The sequence below is a fragment of the Falco peregrinus genome, chromosome 4, assembly GCF_023634155.1.
Source record: "Falco peregrinus isolate bFalPer1 chromosome 4, bFalPer1.pri, whole genome shotgun sequence".
NCBI classification, from domain to species: domain Eukaryota; kingdom Metazoa; phylum Chordata; class Aves; order Falconiformes; family Falconidae; genus Falco; species Falco peregrinus.
The window spans coordinates 119,208,206-119,221,623 of record NC_073724.1 but is presented as its reverse complement, the minus strand read 5'-3'; the positions used below and the strand labels follow the sequence as shown (position 1 = coordinate 119,221,623).

At 49.5% G+C, this 13,418-nt stretch overlaps 1 protein-coding gene across 1 annotated transcript in view; it reads right to left on the bottom strand.

The window, feature by feature from the left end:
* Nucleotides 1–13,418, bottom strand: part of MAP6 (microtubule associated protein 6) — a 45,513-nt gene extending 32,095 nt beyond the window's left edge. The window contains exon 1 of the mRNA XM_055802918.1: nucleotides 12,601–13,418. Within this exon, the coding sequence (XP_055658893.1) occupies nucleotides 12,601–13,328 (728 nt within the window). The 5' untranslated portion in view covers nucleotides 13,329–13,418. The remainder of the gene's footprint in view (nucleotides 1–12,600) is intronic.

The following is a 13,418-nucleotide window of genomic DNA, read 5'->3' as shown; positions in this document are numbered from 1 at the left end:
CATGCAAAATGATTTAGCCAGGCACAAGTGAAGGTCTCAGGACAAGAGTACATGGATGAAATACATGTACAGGCATTCAGACGGGATGACCTTAATGCCACTTTCTGCCTTTAAAAATCTCTTACCTGCAGTAAGGTATCAGTTACAACTATGGGATGAAAGCAGTGCTGTAAATTTAAATTGCGTGTGGGATATTGAAGGCAGGTTGCATCCTGTACAGAAGGGATGAAACAGCTCCTTCTCTCCACTGTGCTGTAAGCCTGAGCAGACCTCAGCTCTTCTCCAACCTGGCCATGCTGGGTCCATGTGATGCAGGAGCTAAGCAAGTAGTATTGTTAGCTGAAACTGTGATGTTCATGCAGAAACGGATTTATGCTCCAAGCTGAGCATAGAGTGTTGGGGTTTTTTTACCATTGACTCCACTGAGATTTGAATCAAGGTCTTGGGAAATGTCTCCAGGACTCTAGGGAGTCCCATCAATGGGCTATTGAGGATGATGCTGAGATCAGTAACCCCTAAGTGATATAAAAGATGAGTTTAAAAAATAAAAATAAAAAAAATAAAAAAGTAAGTTTGTAGTCATCAGCTGAGAAAAAAACAAGAGGTGAAATGAGAACTCAAAAGCTGGTGTCCCTTAGCTCATCATCCCACCAGTGATCCTGGCCCGATCACCTGAACACAGACATCTCTGTGCCTGCGAGTATGGGGTGCATGTAAATGAATGAAATCTATGAAAGAAAGAGGAAAAAATCAAGTTATTTATGTATTTTGTAAATAAATATTTTCTCCTTCCACATGGTCTTACACTGAACATTATATACTTATTTCCTATGATACCATATTTCACAGGTATAGGATCACCCAGACATGTTTCAAGCTACGTGGTTGCAGTGCAACAGCTCTGCTTTTGCCCCATGGCGCATTGAGGTGTGTTCATTTGTCCCTGCAGAAGCTCTGAACCCATCTCCAGCACCTTTGCAGCTCCCCAAAGGATATCTGTCTCCACATCCACCAGTGCAGCAGAGGGACCGTGTGTGCACAGCAATCGGGGCACGGTGATTCCCCTCGTTTCACCTTCTGCATAATACATCAACACAGCTTCTATACCAAGGGCATAGCCCCAAACCTGGCCACTACAGGACTCTGGTCTCACACCAAGAGAGCAATACTCCTATGGGCTGGAACACAGCATCTGCTGAAATCCAGAATAAGGGACTAGGTTTAAGTAAGAATTGTTTGCAAGCATTTTGAGACCTTAAAATAAAATACATACTCTATGTATTCTGGTGTTTATAGCTCCCACTGACAGTAGAGCAAAGAGGCTATGAAAGTTGTCCTTGCCCTTTCAATGCCACAATAACAATACAAGCCTGTTTCCCGCTATTTTGCTTCCTATCAAAAGCCTCAGGTGAAAGCACTATGCCCACACTCTCTTCCAATTTCACACATCATCCAGTTTGACTCCCCACCCAATTTCCATTTCAAACATGAGTATGACATGGTTAAAAGCCTGGTTTCCAGAATCCAGCATTAACTTCTGGGAACATCTCTCCTCCCCAACAGGGTGCAAAAAAGATGATGGTGCATATGTCACCACTGAAAGACCAAACATTGAGATAGGTAGGGCTGGACAGACACACCTGGCTGCATCTCACCTCAACAGCACATTGAGTTTAAAGGAACATCTTCCAGTTGCTCACCACCGGCTTCCCACATTTCCACCACCATGCAAGACCTTCGGCTAGAGTGAAGCTAAGGGCTTCCCGTAACCACTCAGCTCCAGGAACTAGGCTTTGCAAATGCTGACCAAAAGTGCTGCCAAGACTTCAGATGTGACTAGAGGTACCACAGAAGCCCAACCAGAAAACCACCCTCTAAGCCAACAGATGTGCCTGTGTTTTCTGAGGGTTTCCAGCTCTTGGAGTGGCTGGGAAGAGACAAATTGCAACTGGTCATAAAACAGAAACCTTTTTTTTCCTCCATGGACAGGGATCAGCACGTTAACAGCCCTAGAACAAGCAAGAAAGGGAATCATGGCTAAGGGGCCTGGGGAGGACCTCAAAAAACACTCAGTTCAGCCGATGCTCTGGAGCAGGATCAAACAATGGACCTTTGCACCTCCTTTGAAGGCTGTCTAGCTTTCTGGAGATGCCACAGCTGACTTGGCTGAAAGAACCTGTTCTATGTCATCCCAGAAATCACATCGGCCGCATGCAGCAGACTCTACCAGCCTTGTGGGTTATACAGAGCCATGGGAGCCTTTCTATAAGAGAGAAGGAAATCCCCTCTTCCCTCACCCTGCACTGAGCTTTGCACCGACAGCGCTGCAATGCTGTACTGCTGCCAGAGGCTTTTACCCCCCTGATGGAGGAAGAAGCACCACAACTTTCAACATCAGCATCTTCACCGCTCTCTGCATGATGCTGCTGCCAAAACCCATCGCAGCTCCCCAGAGGGAACACATGGTTTTCCTTGTGTCCTCCCTCCACCAGACCACTTGCCACTACATCCCTCTCTGGGAATCCTCCAACGTGAGCTGCTATAGCTACTGGCCAACACCACAACAAGCTCTGCCAATCAGCTGAGACTGGTGTGTTCATCCCCTGGATGCACGGGGTACCCGGTGGGAGGCTGTCATCCAGCCCTGGCACATCAGTCCCACGCAAGCCCAACCCAGGGCTTTCCACACCTTCATAAGATTGTGCATGGGCAACCTCTGATCTCCCCTTTCTTCCCCCACCTCAGACCTTCTGCACATTCACTTCATATCCAAATAACAAAAGCACAAAGCACAGCTGAAGTCCTGATCTGCAACCCAGCACGCCAGCCTCCACAAATCCAACAAAGTGGAAAAATCAGACCTTTGTAGCCAATTCCCCCCTTAGTTTTAGGAACTTCACCGATAATTTGCTCTGTTGCACTGTTGGTAAAGCATGGCTGAGGGTGCAAAGGAGTTTGCAAGATACAGAGCATCCTTCCAACCTCCCGTTGGGGCTCAGGCCGATGAACCTCCACAGCCAAAGTGGATGTGAGAAGGGAAAGGCACATGCCTTTGCAGGGAAATGGCACCCTGAGGGCACCCACAGCTTCTCCTTGAAGGTCTCAGCAACCATCAGCCCCACTGCTGCCCAAATCTGGGTATGGGACCAGTCAGGGTTCATGTCCCTGCCTGTTTCCAGCCCATCAGAGCACAATGCACCGATTTCTCCTAGGCAAAGCTGCCTGCCCGAGAGCAGATGCGCAGCCTCCTTCAAGGTGAAAGACAAAGTGAAATGTGGGAGGGAAGCTTGAAGCTCAGCAGTCAGGGGTGATCCTGAAGAATCTCTTCCTCCTGTGGCTGGATAACCTCTCCTCTTGCCATTCACCCAGCACCTAGACACAAAATGGAGGTTTCTTTACTGCAACCCAGTGGCCTGGCCAGCTCCAAGCTTCCCAAAGCCAAGTTCTTAGCTGGTCTAACTGGATTTCTAGAAAACCCAAGCTGTCTAGCTCCCCATAACTGTGTGCTTTCTAAGATGTCTGCTCATCATTGCTTTGGAAGAAATAGATCAGATCCCCTTCTTTAGAACACAAGCTCTCTACCCATCTTCCCCTCCACTTGTACAGCCATGATACCTTCTGTAGCTGATTTAATGGGAAGGAATGAGGAGACAAAAGTGGAGAAAACATTAATTAATTCACCTAATAATTAATTTCACATAATCATAATTTAACTGACATGTAGCCCTTACCCATACGAGTCCCACAAGAAGCATACTGTTCACACCTTGTGCAAGGGAAGCAAGATTGGGATGAGTGTGGAGAAGGAAATCTGAAATATCAACACCAGCTTTTAATCCTACAGGAAAGCAGAGATCCTGCAAGGGGACGGTGCTGGTCCTGCACTGCTTTGGGGAGAGAAATGAGATCTGATCTGGGCTTTGAGCTAAGTTAAGACCCTAGTGCCAATGCTGGCCCTCAATAGCCCTGTTGATTTCTACGAGCAGAATAACTTTGCCATTCGCAATTAATATATAGCCCCACTCTAGGCAGCCACCGTTTTCTTTAACCAACACCTTCATTATTTTTTTCCCCTTTCTGAGCTAGATAAGCAGCAAAGCACCTGCACAGCCCCAAATACCTTCAACCCTTTCACAGAAGAAGAAAAGAAAAGCAACAACCATGCAACGTTAGCAGGGCACCAGCAACCTTGCAAAGTATTTCAGCGAGAAACGTCTGGCCGCTTTCCAAGATGGCACCTGCAAGGCTGGGTGGATGAACACTGTGCAGGAGCTAATTGAGATGGGGAGGATGTTGCTGTGCAGGAGAAAGCTGACTGCAGTCAGTGGGAGTCCAATGGATGGATGCACGGCTGCCGAGAGCCAGCCCGCAGCTCACAACAGCCTGGATTTCCTTGCCCTTACAGCAGAGATGGAGTAACCGATGCTGAAATGGTTCATTTACAGCTCCATGGTGGTATTTTTAGAGTTAAAACCAGAGGAATGTAAAGCCTAGTGTTAACCAACCACGCACCAGCCAGACAGCAAGGCGTTACAAATCTGCTGGCAGAAAGGACAAGCTGGGAAATGCTTTCACGATAATAAAATTATAAAAATCCCCACCAGGGATATTACTTCTGTGCTCCTGAATTGCAGCTTGGAAGAAAGACCCTGGTGAGTCCCTGCAGATGGGGATGCTGGGATCCCTGGGCTGCACCCCAATGCCAGCCCATCTCTGCATGGGACACACTGCTCATCACCTTCTTGTTTTGCATGACGCAGCATCATCCCTGGCTGCACAGCCCAGGCAGGCTGTGAGGCAGGAATATTTGCTTCCCTGCTCCATTGCACAGCAGGGTAAAGTGCTTTCTGAAACAAGCTGCTTCCCTAGGACCATTTGTTAAATTCCCCTCTTCAAGGTGTCTTTCTGTGCAGCTGGCATCCTCACAGACGGGAGCAGCTGCCTAAGGGCTGTATCCTCACCTACAAGCAATGCTGCTTGTGTCGCAGGGGCTGCAGTGGTTTTTACCACTGGAGCCAGCCCTCTTCTCTCCTGGCATGACCAGTCCATTATTTAAGATCACCCACTCTACACATGAATCTGAGAACATTCCTCAAATGCATTCTCCTTTCCAATTACAGCTCGACCAAAACAAAACAAAAGATTAAAAATTTTAAACACTAAAAAATAAAAAAAGCAGCCCTACCACCTTCCCAGAACCAAAACACCCTGTTTTGTAGTCTCAACAGCACAGCTTGCAGCTGGTTCCCAAAGCAGCAGGAGTCTCTCTGTATGTACACCATGTCTGCAAAATGCTGCGGGGTCCCCTCAGATGCAGGCATCATTTAAGCAAAAGAAATTATTAATAGAGAGCAAAATGTGTTCACTATGTAACACCCACAACATTGGACCTGGGGAGGAGAGATGAGTTAGAGGTTAAAGCAGTAACTGGGTGAACAGCCCAGTTTGCATGTGTGTGCATGTATATATCTATATAAAAAAATATACATAAATATAAAGAACATCAGAAAGATATCCAGAACACTGAGTTAGAAATCAAGAGAAATAAAATTTCCATCCTATAAAACTCCCCTAAAACTGCCTTTCCCCTCCTGGCTGGTGCTGATGGTCATGCTAGCAGGAGAGCATCCATGCTCTTGCCCCAGCGCGGCAAACTTAGCTGAAGATATCAGCGTTAGGGCTATGAATACGTTCAACTAAGAGCAAAGAAAAGCAAGACTGATACAGGATAGAATGCAGAAGTACTTAGAAAGTGAAGGCTTGTTCAGCTAGTACGAGACAGGAAAAGCAAAGGTCATGCTCTAAATGTGAGAGAAGACAAATTTACAATGGCTGTTCATGATTGATTTGGCGAAGGAAGGGCAGGGAAAGTCCTGCTGTCTAAATTAGTTGATCTCTCTCCTCTTCTCTTTATTTATTGTGTTACAGCAGTAGCTCAAAGCTGCCAAGTGAAAGGGGGGTCTGCTCCACAGCATCTGCTCCTGCATCCAGGAGAAACTAGTGGTCTGAACAGACACAGCAGTGACTGGAAGGGGAGAAAGAGAGATGTTTGCCATGTCCTCTGATACGATAACTGATTTAGCAGACAAAATAAATGTGAAAATCTATCTGGCTTCAGTAAAGCATTTGATACAGGGCCACGTGGGAAATTATTAATTAAGCCAGAGAACATGAACATCAGCAGAACAGGAAACTGGGCAAGGGAAATGACAATGATGAGTGTTGGAAGGAGGTTAGCAGGGTTTAACATTTTTAAGGTTGACTGTGGCACAAGAAAGTAGGGCACCACTGATGCGCCCTCCTAATGACACAACATGGAAGGCAGCACCAATATGGAGCAGGATCGGGATATCACAAGAAGAAGAAAGGGCCTGACCTTGCCTGCTGCGTTTAAAATGGGATGAAAATTATTAGTGCTACATTCTAGGCTCAGTACTAATCACCAGGATCTTTTGCTATGGGATGGGAGTTCCAAGGCTGTAACTGCCTAAGAAGGAGAATGCCACAGAGGTCCTGGTTATCAAAGAGTAAGCAAGGAATTCATAATCCACCTGTGACGCCTACAAACATGACATGTGAGTCTCGGTAGAAAGCAGGACCTCACCTCCAAAGGGCAAGAGTCTGCATCGGTGTTTGAGAAACAGTGATTTCATCTTGGGAGAGCTGGGTCGATACGGGGAATAAACAAGAGACTAAAAAACTGCCTTGCTAGCTACACAGCCAAACAATGTGGATACTGTACTTGGAGACACTGAGCAGTGACCTCCAGATAGGAGGAAAGCACCAAGTAACCCAGCACCAACAAAACAGCAAACCATAACCTGTTAATTGACTTGGACTGGGAAGGAGATGATGGTTGCAAACCATCAGAGACTGAGGTCTTGGCACACCATTCCAGTTGGCATTGTGCAACTACAAATTCCCTATTTCTGAGGCAGAACCTCGGGTGTTACTCATAAAGACTAAACAACAAACTAAATAATTGGACTTACTAGCTGAGAGGGTACCGTCCAGTCTAGCATGCCTAAAGGTCCCTGCTGAGGCGGCAGAGCTGAGCTAGAACAAAGGAAAAATTGCTCAGGTACACTGATTCCATCACCCGAATGCCACCTGCATCTCTTCCTCCTGCTCAACCCCATCCTAGGGAAGGCATAGCCCAGCTCCAGCTTGCACACAGTTGAAGCAGCAAAAATTCAGTATTGCCTACACTGCTGAACAGTTCCCAGTTGGCTTTTAGGACTGGATGTTTTCCACCTTAATGTGATCACAGGGAATATGTTGGCAAATACTCCAGCTGGGAGCTACTACCAGGTATCTCCAATTCGGAGCTACTACCAGCCCTTCTCGGCTGATGGACTGCACCCAGAGGAGATCAAGACACAGAGTGTGACAGGATAACTGCCTGCCTGCAACAACCCAAGGGCTACCTCCACGCACGGTTATTACATACTCACACAACCAGTCCTTGTGGTACCAGAAGACATCGTGTCTCCTCCTGGTGTGAAAGGTACATATCAAGAGCCAGAGCTCAGCCTTAGCCAAAGCTGCCAAACATCTCTTTGAATCGCCTTTTCTGGACGGAAGAAAAGATCTCTTCCCTTCCCTTCCAGCTGAGAGCAAAACTGGATCCATTTGCCGACATGGGTTACTTCAATGACACTCTCACCCAAACTGGGAGTTCGTAGCTGAAACGACACTGGGACATGGCATCCACCCAGGAATGCTCTCCAGCACTGAAGTCTGGGACAGCCCCCACTCACACTGTTAAACCCCCTTAACCCCCAAACCAAGATGGTTGTACCCAAACTGCTTGTTGGGATCCATTCTTCATTCACACCCACTCCCAAACCCAGCCTGGAAAGCAGACTAGGGACTGTTACAACAACTGAAGAGCGTAGATAATCATGTTCCCATGCCCAGGAATGTGTCCTGAAACTTTTAATTTACTCATACAGGCCCAGCCTATGGATCTGACCTGAAATTTCAGAAGGCAACGGAAAATCTCCCACCAAGTTTGGCACACCAGACAGCACAAGCAGTGTTACCAAGTGTCTCACCAATATGGGATGTGTCCTCCACTGGAGATTTTCAGAAAAACATTAGATAAAATCAACCTAGATATATCATCCCCTTCCCCAGAAACAGGATGTGGACCACATTACCTCAGGAGGTCCTTCCAGCCCTACATTTCCACAACTATAATGATGGAGTATGAATTCTCTGCCGTCATATAGCTTGCTCCAGCCCTCTTGTGTAGGCATCCCTCCTCAAATTATCTCCTCTGTACCTCAGAAAAATACACAGCAAGTCTCCAGCACTGACTCATTCATCTCTATAGCTACTACAAATTCTCATGCTCCACATCTTTAGTACCTCCAGGGCTTGAAATGAATGACAGAACATTAGCAACAGGCAATTCATTAATACAAGAGGCAGTCCAAAATTTTCCATTGAAGCCTTTCTTGTTTTGTTTCCTCTGATAGGAAAGAAATGGGGGGGGGGGGGGGGGGGGGGGGAGTGAGGGGGTGGATATTGTTTTGGTTGGCAATATTACTTCTCTGGGGAAAATTAATCACCTTACTACTAATTTTGACAGTCTGCAAAGGGAGTGAAATTTCCCCTTTCCCTTTTGTAACTCTCTTCTTCAGGGAATAAAGGTAACAAAAAGAGAAGAATGAAAGGCAAGAAGGAAGAAGGGGGGAAAAAACTCACCCAGAACATCTAATTCTAACATTTTCCCATCATTTTCAAACAAAAATGGAAAACATTCATTCCTTCTTGCATTTTTTACCAAATGTGCTTCTGAAAACATGTAGATGCAGTGCTTAAGGACATGGTTTAGTGGTGGACTTGGCAGTCCAGGGTTAAATGGTTGGACATGATGATCTCAAAGGTCTTTTCCAACCCAAATGATCCTATGATTCTAATTGTTCCATTTCCACTAGCAAATGCCACTGTCTGCACATTTTATCACCTACTTTCTCTGGTCCCAGACCCCCAGGGCCAATCCCTGCCTCCTCCATCCTTCAGTGCAGCAGGGAGAAGAGCTCTGCCCATCCCTTCCAGGAGTTCAGGGGGCAAAATGCCCTCCCAAGCACTCGAGTACCAGGCTCTTCAGGGCCACCTCTGTGTTCCATACAGATAAAGCCCTCAGTGATGCCACCAGATCCTCCTATGGGACATCTGAAAATTGATGAAGACAAGATTCCATCCCGCAGCAACAGTTTTCCAAGAAAATGAGAAGCCCCCCAGGCTGGGTTCTGGCCCCTATCTAAAAGTCAGGTCAGTCACATAAACTTAGTACTCCTACCCGCTGAAGGGTGCCTTGGTCCTTACATGGTCCCTCAAGGTCCGCAGGCCACCACAACAAGCAGGACTGCAGGGAAGAGGGGGATGAAGGGAGATACAACCTGCCCCTGTAACCCTGCTTGGGCAGAACATCTTTGGGGAGAGAAATTGAGGCAAGAAGCACCTCGGTACTGGAACCTGTGTCACACCAAAGCACACCTGGTAACAGAGGTGGCTTCCACCACCTCAACCCCAGAAGAACAACAGCAAACAGGAAAACAATGCCACGGAGTCCCCAGCCCTGGTGCACTGTGTGGGCTCAGGCAGCTCCTCTGCCTTAGTTCCCCTACAGCCAAAGAGATATAGTCATAGGGCACTAACTGGCAAGCAGATGTCATCATGCACAACTTGATCCCCTTCAAATTCCCTTGGTTTGCCAAAGGAATTTATTTGGGCACAGGTATGTAAATAAATCCAATATATAAATTAATACATAAAAATAAATGTAAGTAACATAAATACTATGAATAACATAAATACATCCCATTTATTCTGTAGGATCTCTGGGCACAGGCAGTCTCTTGCAGACACGCACAGCCCTGCCATCTTCGAAGGCTTCCTGGTTCAAACGCTAATGCGAACTGCTCATCGATCCCTCGGGCTGGGAGCAGCCTCCATCCTCCACGGCCATCGCCACCAGGTATCACCTCTGCCCTGTAGGTCTGGGAAGACCTGGGAGGAGGTCACAGGCACATGGTCTCTGCAACATTCATTTGTCTTCGTGTGAAAAGGTTAGAAATGGGAATTCCCCCCTTTAGCATGGACTTCTCCCTGATGACCTTGGCCTAGCTGCTTACTCCATCCCATGCTCTCTTCCCTCACCTGGCAATAATAGGGGGACAGAGTGAGTTTAAAAAACCTTACCGTTGTGCTCTTTGGTTTCACCATGGAATGGTTTCCCAGCCTTGGAGCATCACATTACGCTGATTTACAGTAGTGGCAGAGAACTGTAAGAAAATCTCTCCCTGCTCTGTGCTGCTGGCAAGCCTTCATCCATGCACAAGCCCAGCAAAGGCCACAAAAGGCAAACCCCATGTGAGTCATCCTTGCCCCTCTCATGCGAAAGGTCACTAGAAGATAATTTTGGCTACTGGGTGGCCCAAAATGTTGCCCAAATGGGCTATGGAGTCTGCATCCTCGGAGATGTTTGGAACCCACCCAGGGCGTGAGGAGTCGGGACTCCTGTGAGCAGCAAGGTTCCTGATAGTAATAAGGATTTGGAGAATGTGGCTTTTAAAAAAGAACGTCAACAATAAACAACACTTAAAAGATGCCTAATTTGAATGGAAAATGAGAACAATTAGCCACAACATCACTTATGCATTAATGAAGAGGTGCTTCTGTTCTCGGGCTGAGCGTCAGAGCAAACACTTCTCTTGCAATAATATGCTGCTAGGAAGAAAAACATGGAAGTGGGAGAGCAGATGAGGACCCAAGGGGAAAAAGAAGCCCTAGGGATGTCCTGAAAGCCAAGGAGCAACACAAGGAGGACTGAATCCTTCTAGTTCCTCTTAGATTTAACAACTGAGCAGACCCAACCCCTTTGCTTGGGGAAACCCAGCCCAGCCTGCACTGGCTACATGAATTTGCTGGAGTAGACTGGAGGGATGGGAAGGTGAGCAATCTGCACTTAAACATGCAAGAAAAGAAGTCTAATTATCCTTTGCACCAGTGGAAGAGAGCAACACAGCTCTTCAGCTCTACTCTGACCTTTCTGCTTTAGTCCTGCCATCATCAGCATGAGCCCAGACCTTGCAAGAGACCAGCCAAAAAGCTGAGTCTAGTATCAGGGCTGGCCAGGGCACATTAAAGGATTGTTTCACTTCTGGAAAACCCTTTCCCCACACCCTCCACCCCTGAAAAACAGAGACCCTGAAAATCCCTGGCCATTTTCTCATATCTCAGCCAATCACCGCTGTCACATCTGGGTGCACTTCAGCCCACATCATTGTTCACATCCCCAGCAAGAGCCAGAGCCAAGGCCGAACTACAGCAAAAATCAAAACCTCACTGCTTGAACCATTTCCCCCCCAGGGACACGGGAAGGGACACGGCCAGCTCCACCATGCCACGCAGTCACCAGGGGGACAGAGGAGCCAAATCCCAGCTTCATTTTAAATCTGCATGAATTGACCACCTGTTTGATGGCAGGGTGTCACCTCTAAATCTCCCTAGGGAAGAAAATCAATCATTCACAGGCATGAACAACTTGGCATTCACAGTGGTACGGGAAGAAGCAAAAAGGCTGCCATTACAGTTTTGTCACAACAAACACCAGCTTTGCTCTCTGCCACCTCCACCCCGACCTCAACAGCAGTAGGCTCTGCCAAAGAAAGCTCTGGAAAACACAATCACAGCAAAGCCTCCTTGCAAATGCACATGCAGGGCAGCCACCCCGGCACTTTTGTTTTGCATTCCCAACACATACAACTCCTTCACCCAGAGAGAAATAACAGCAGCATCTCGTGGGAAGGAGTTTTGCACTCCGAATCCCAAGCAGGGTCTCTTCCTGGGGTTAAATAAGGGCACCTCTTTCTAGCCCGGGGTGGAAGGATGATGAGGGGGACACAAGGACATGCCACCCGCCACCACACCGCGTTAAACATGGCAGCATCCAAAGGCTGCCCCACCCAAGCAGCCTAGGATGCCTGTCACCCGCATCCCGCTGCGTCCCCAGGATGCTTTGTCTCAGGGATGCTACTGGCCCGGGGTGCTGCGTGGGACCCTCCTGTGCATGGGGCACCCCGCAGGCGCGTGGGGTCCTCAGGATGCAGTGATGGCGACTGGGATGCTGGTCCTTCGGGTTGGCCGCACCACGGCAACCAAGGATGCATTTGGAAAGGACCACCGGGAAAGGTGACTTGCACATCCCGGGTACACCACCCACGCGGAAAGCCAAGGTGGTGGCGTCTCTGAATTTTGGGATGCGAGAGACACACACACACACACACACACAAGATGTTCGAACCTGCTGCAAACCTACCCAACAAAACCAACCCGCCTTTTCACCACTTTGCACTGCACCTACCCTCGCCCCATCAAGGAGGTGGGGGTTTTTAAGGACACCACCCCCACCCCGCCCCAGAGCAGAAGATCAGCACACGCGCACCCCCCCACACCCCCACCCCCCACGGGAACGTCTGGAAGGCGCATCGACCCAACTCCCTGGGTGGGATGTCGCTCCTGGGGATGGGCAAGAAGGGACGGGGGCTGGGCTGGCGAGGGGGTCGGGATGAGGTGGAGGGGTCTCACCTGTAGGACGAGCTGACCCCCGCCGCCACCTCCTCCTTGATCTGCCTGTTGAGAGCATCGGCGGCCGCCCTGCCCCTGCCCGCGTCCAGCGGCTGCCCGCCCGCCTCCTCCGCCTTCTTCCTCCCCTTCTCTCTCCCATCCCCGGCCCGCATCGCTTTGGGATGCTCATCCTCCACCTCGGGGTCCTCCTCCTTCTTCTCGGGACCGGGCAGCACCTTCCTTCGTTTCTCCTGAGCTGGTTTCTCCGGGGACCCGCGGTCCAGGGCGAGGACGGGGGAAGGTCCCGGTTTGGGGATCCAGGGATGGTCACCCCGCTTGGGGATGGGCCAGGCACGGAAATCCTTCTGGTACTGCGTCTCCTTCTCGAAGGGGGTATCCGAGGGCTGGTACTCGCTCTTGGGTTTGCAGCTCGGCTCCGGCCGCTGCACCTTCCAGGGCTTGTAGTCGTGGCGCATCACCGAATCGGCCGGGGGAGAAGCGTGCGGGGCCGGGCCGGGCCGGGCCGGACCGGGAGCCGGCTCCCCCGCCGCGCCGCCGCCCCCCGCCGCCTCGCCGCCGGGCTGGGTGTCGATGGGGGCGGCGGGGCGAGGGGCGGGCGCGGGGGCGGCGGGCTGCTCGGTGGCCTCCGAGTATTTTGTGAACACGAGAGGGACGGCGATGTCCGCTTTATCCAGCTGGTTCCAGAACCGAGCGATGCAGCAGGCGCGGGTGATGCAGGGCCACGCCATGGCGGCCCCGCGCAAGGAGCGCACCCGCTCCGCGCCGCACCCGCACTCGCGGCCGCGCGCAGGGACGGGGCGGGGCGGCGCGGGGACAGA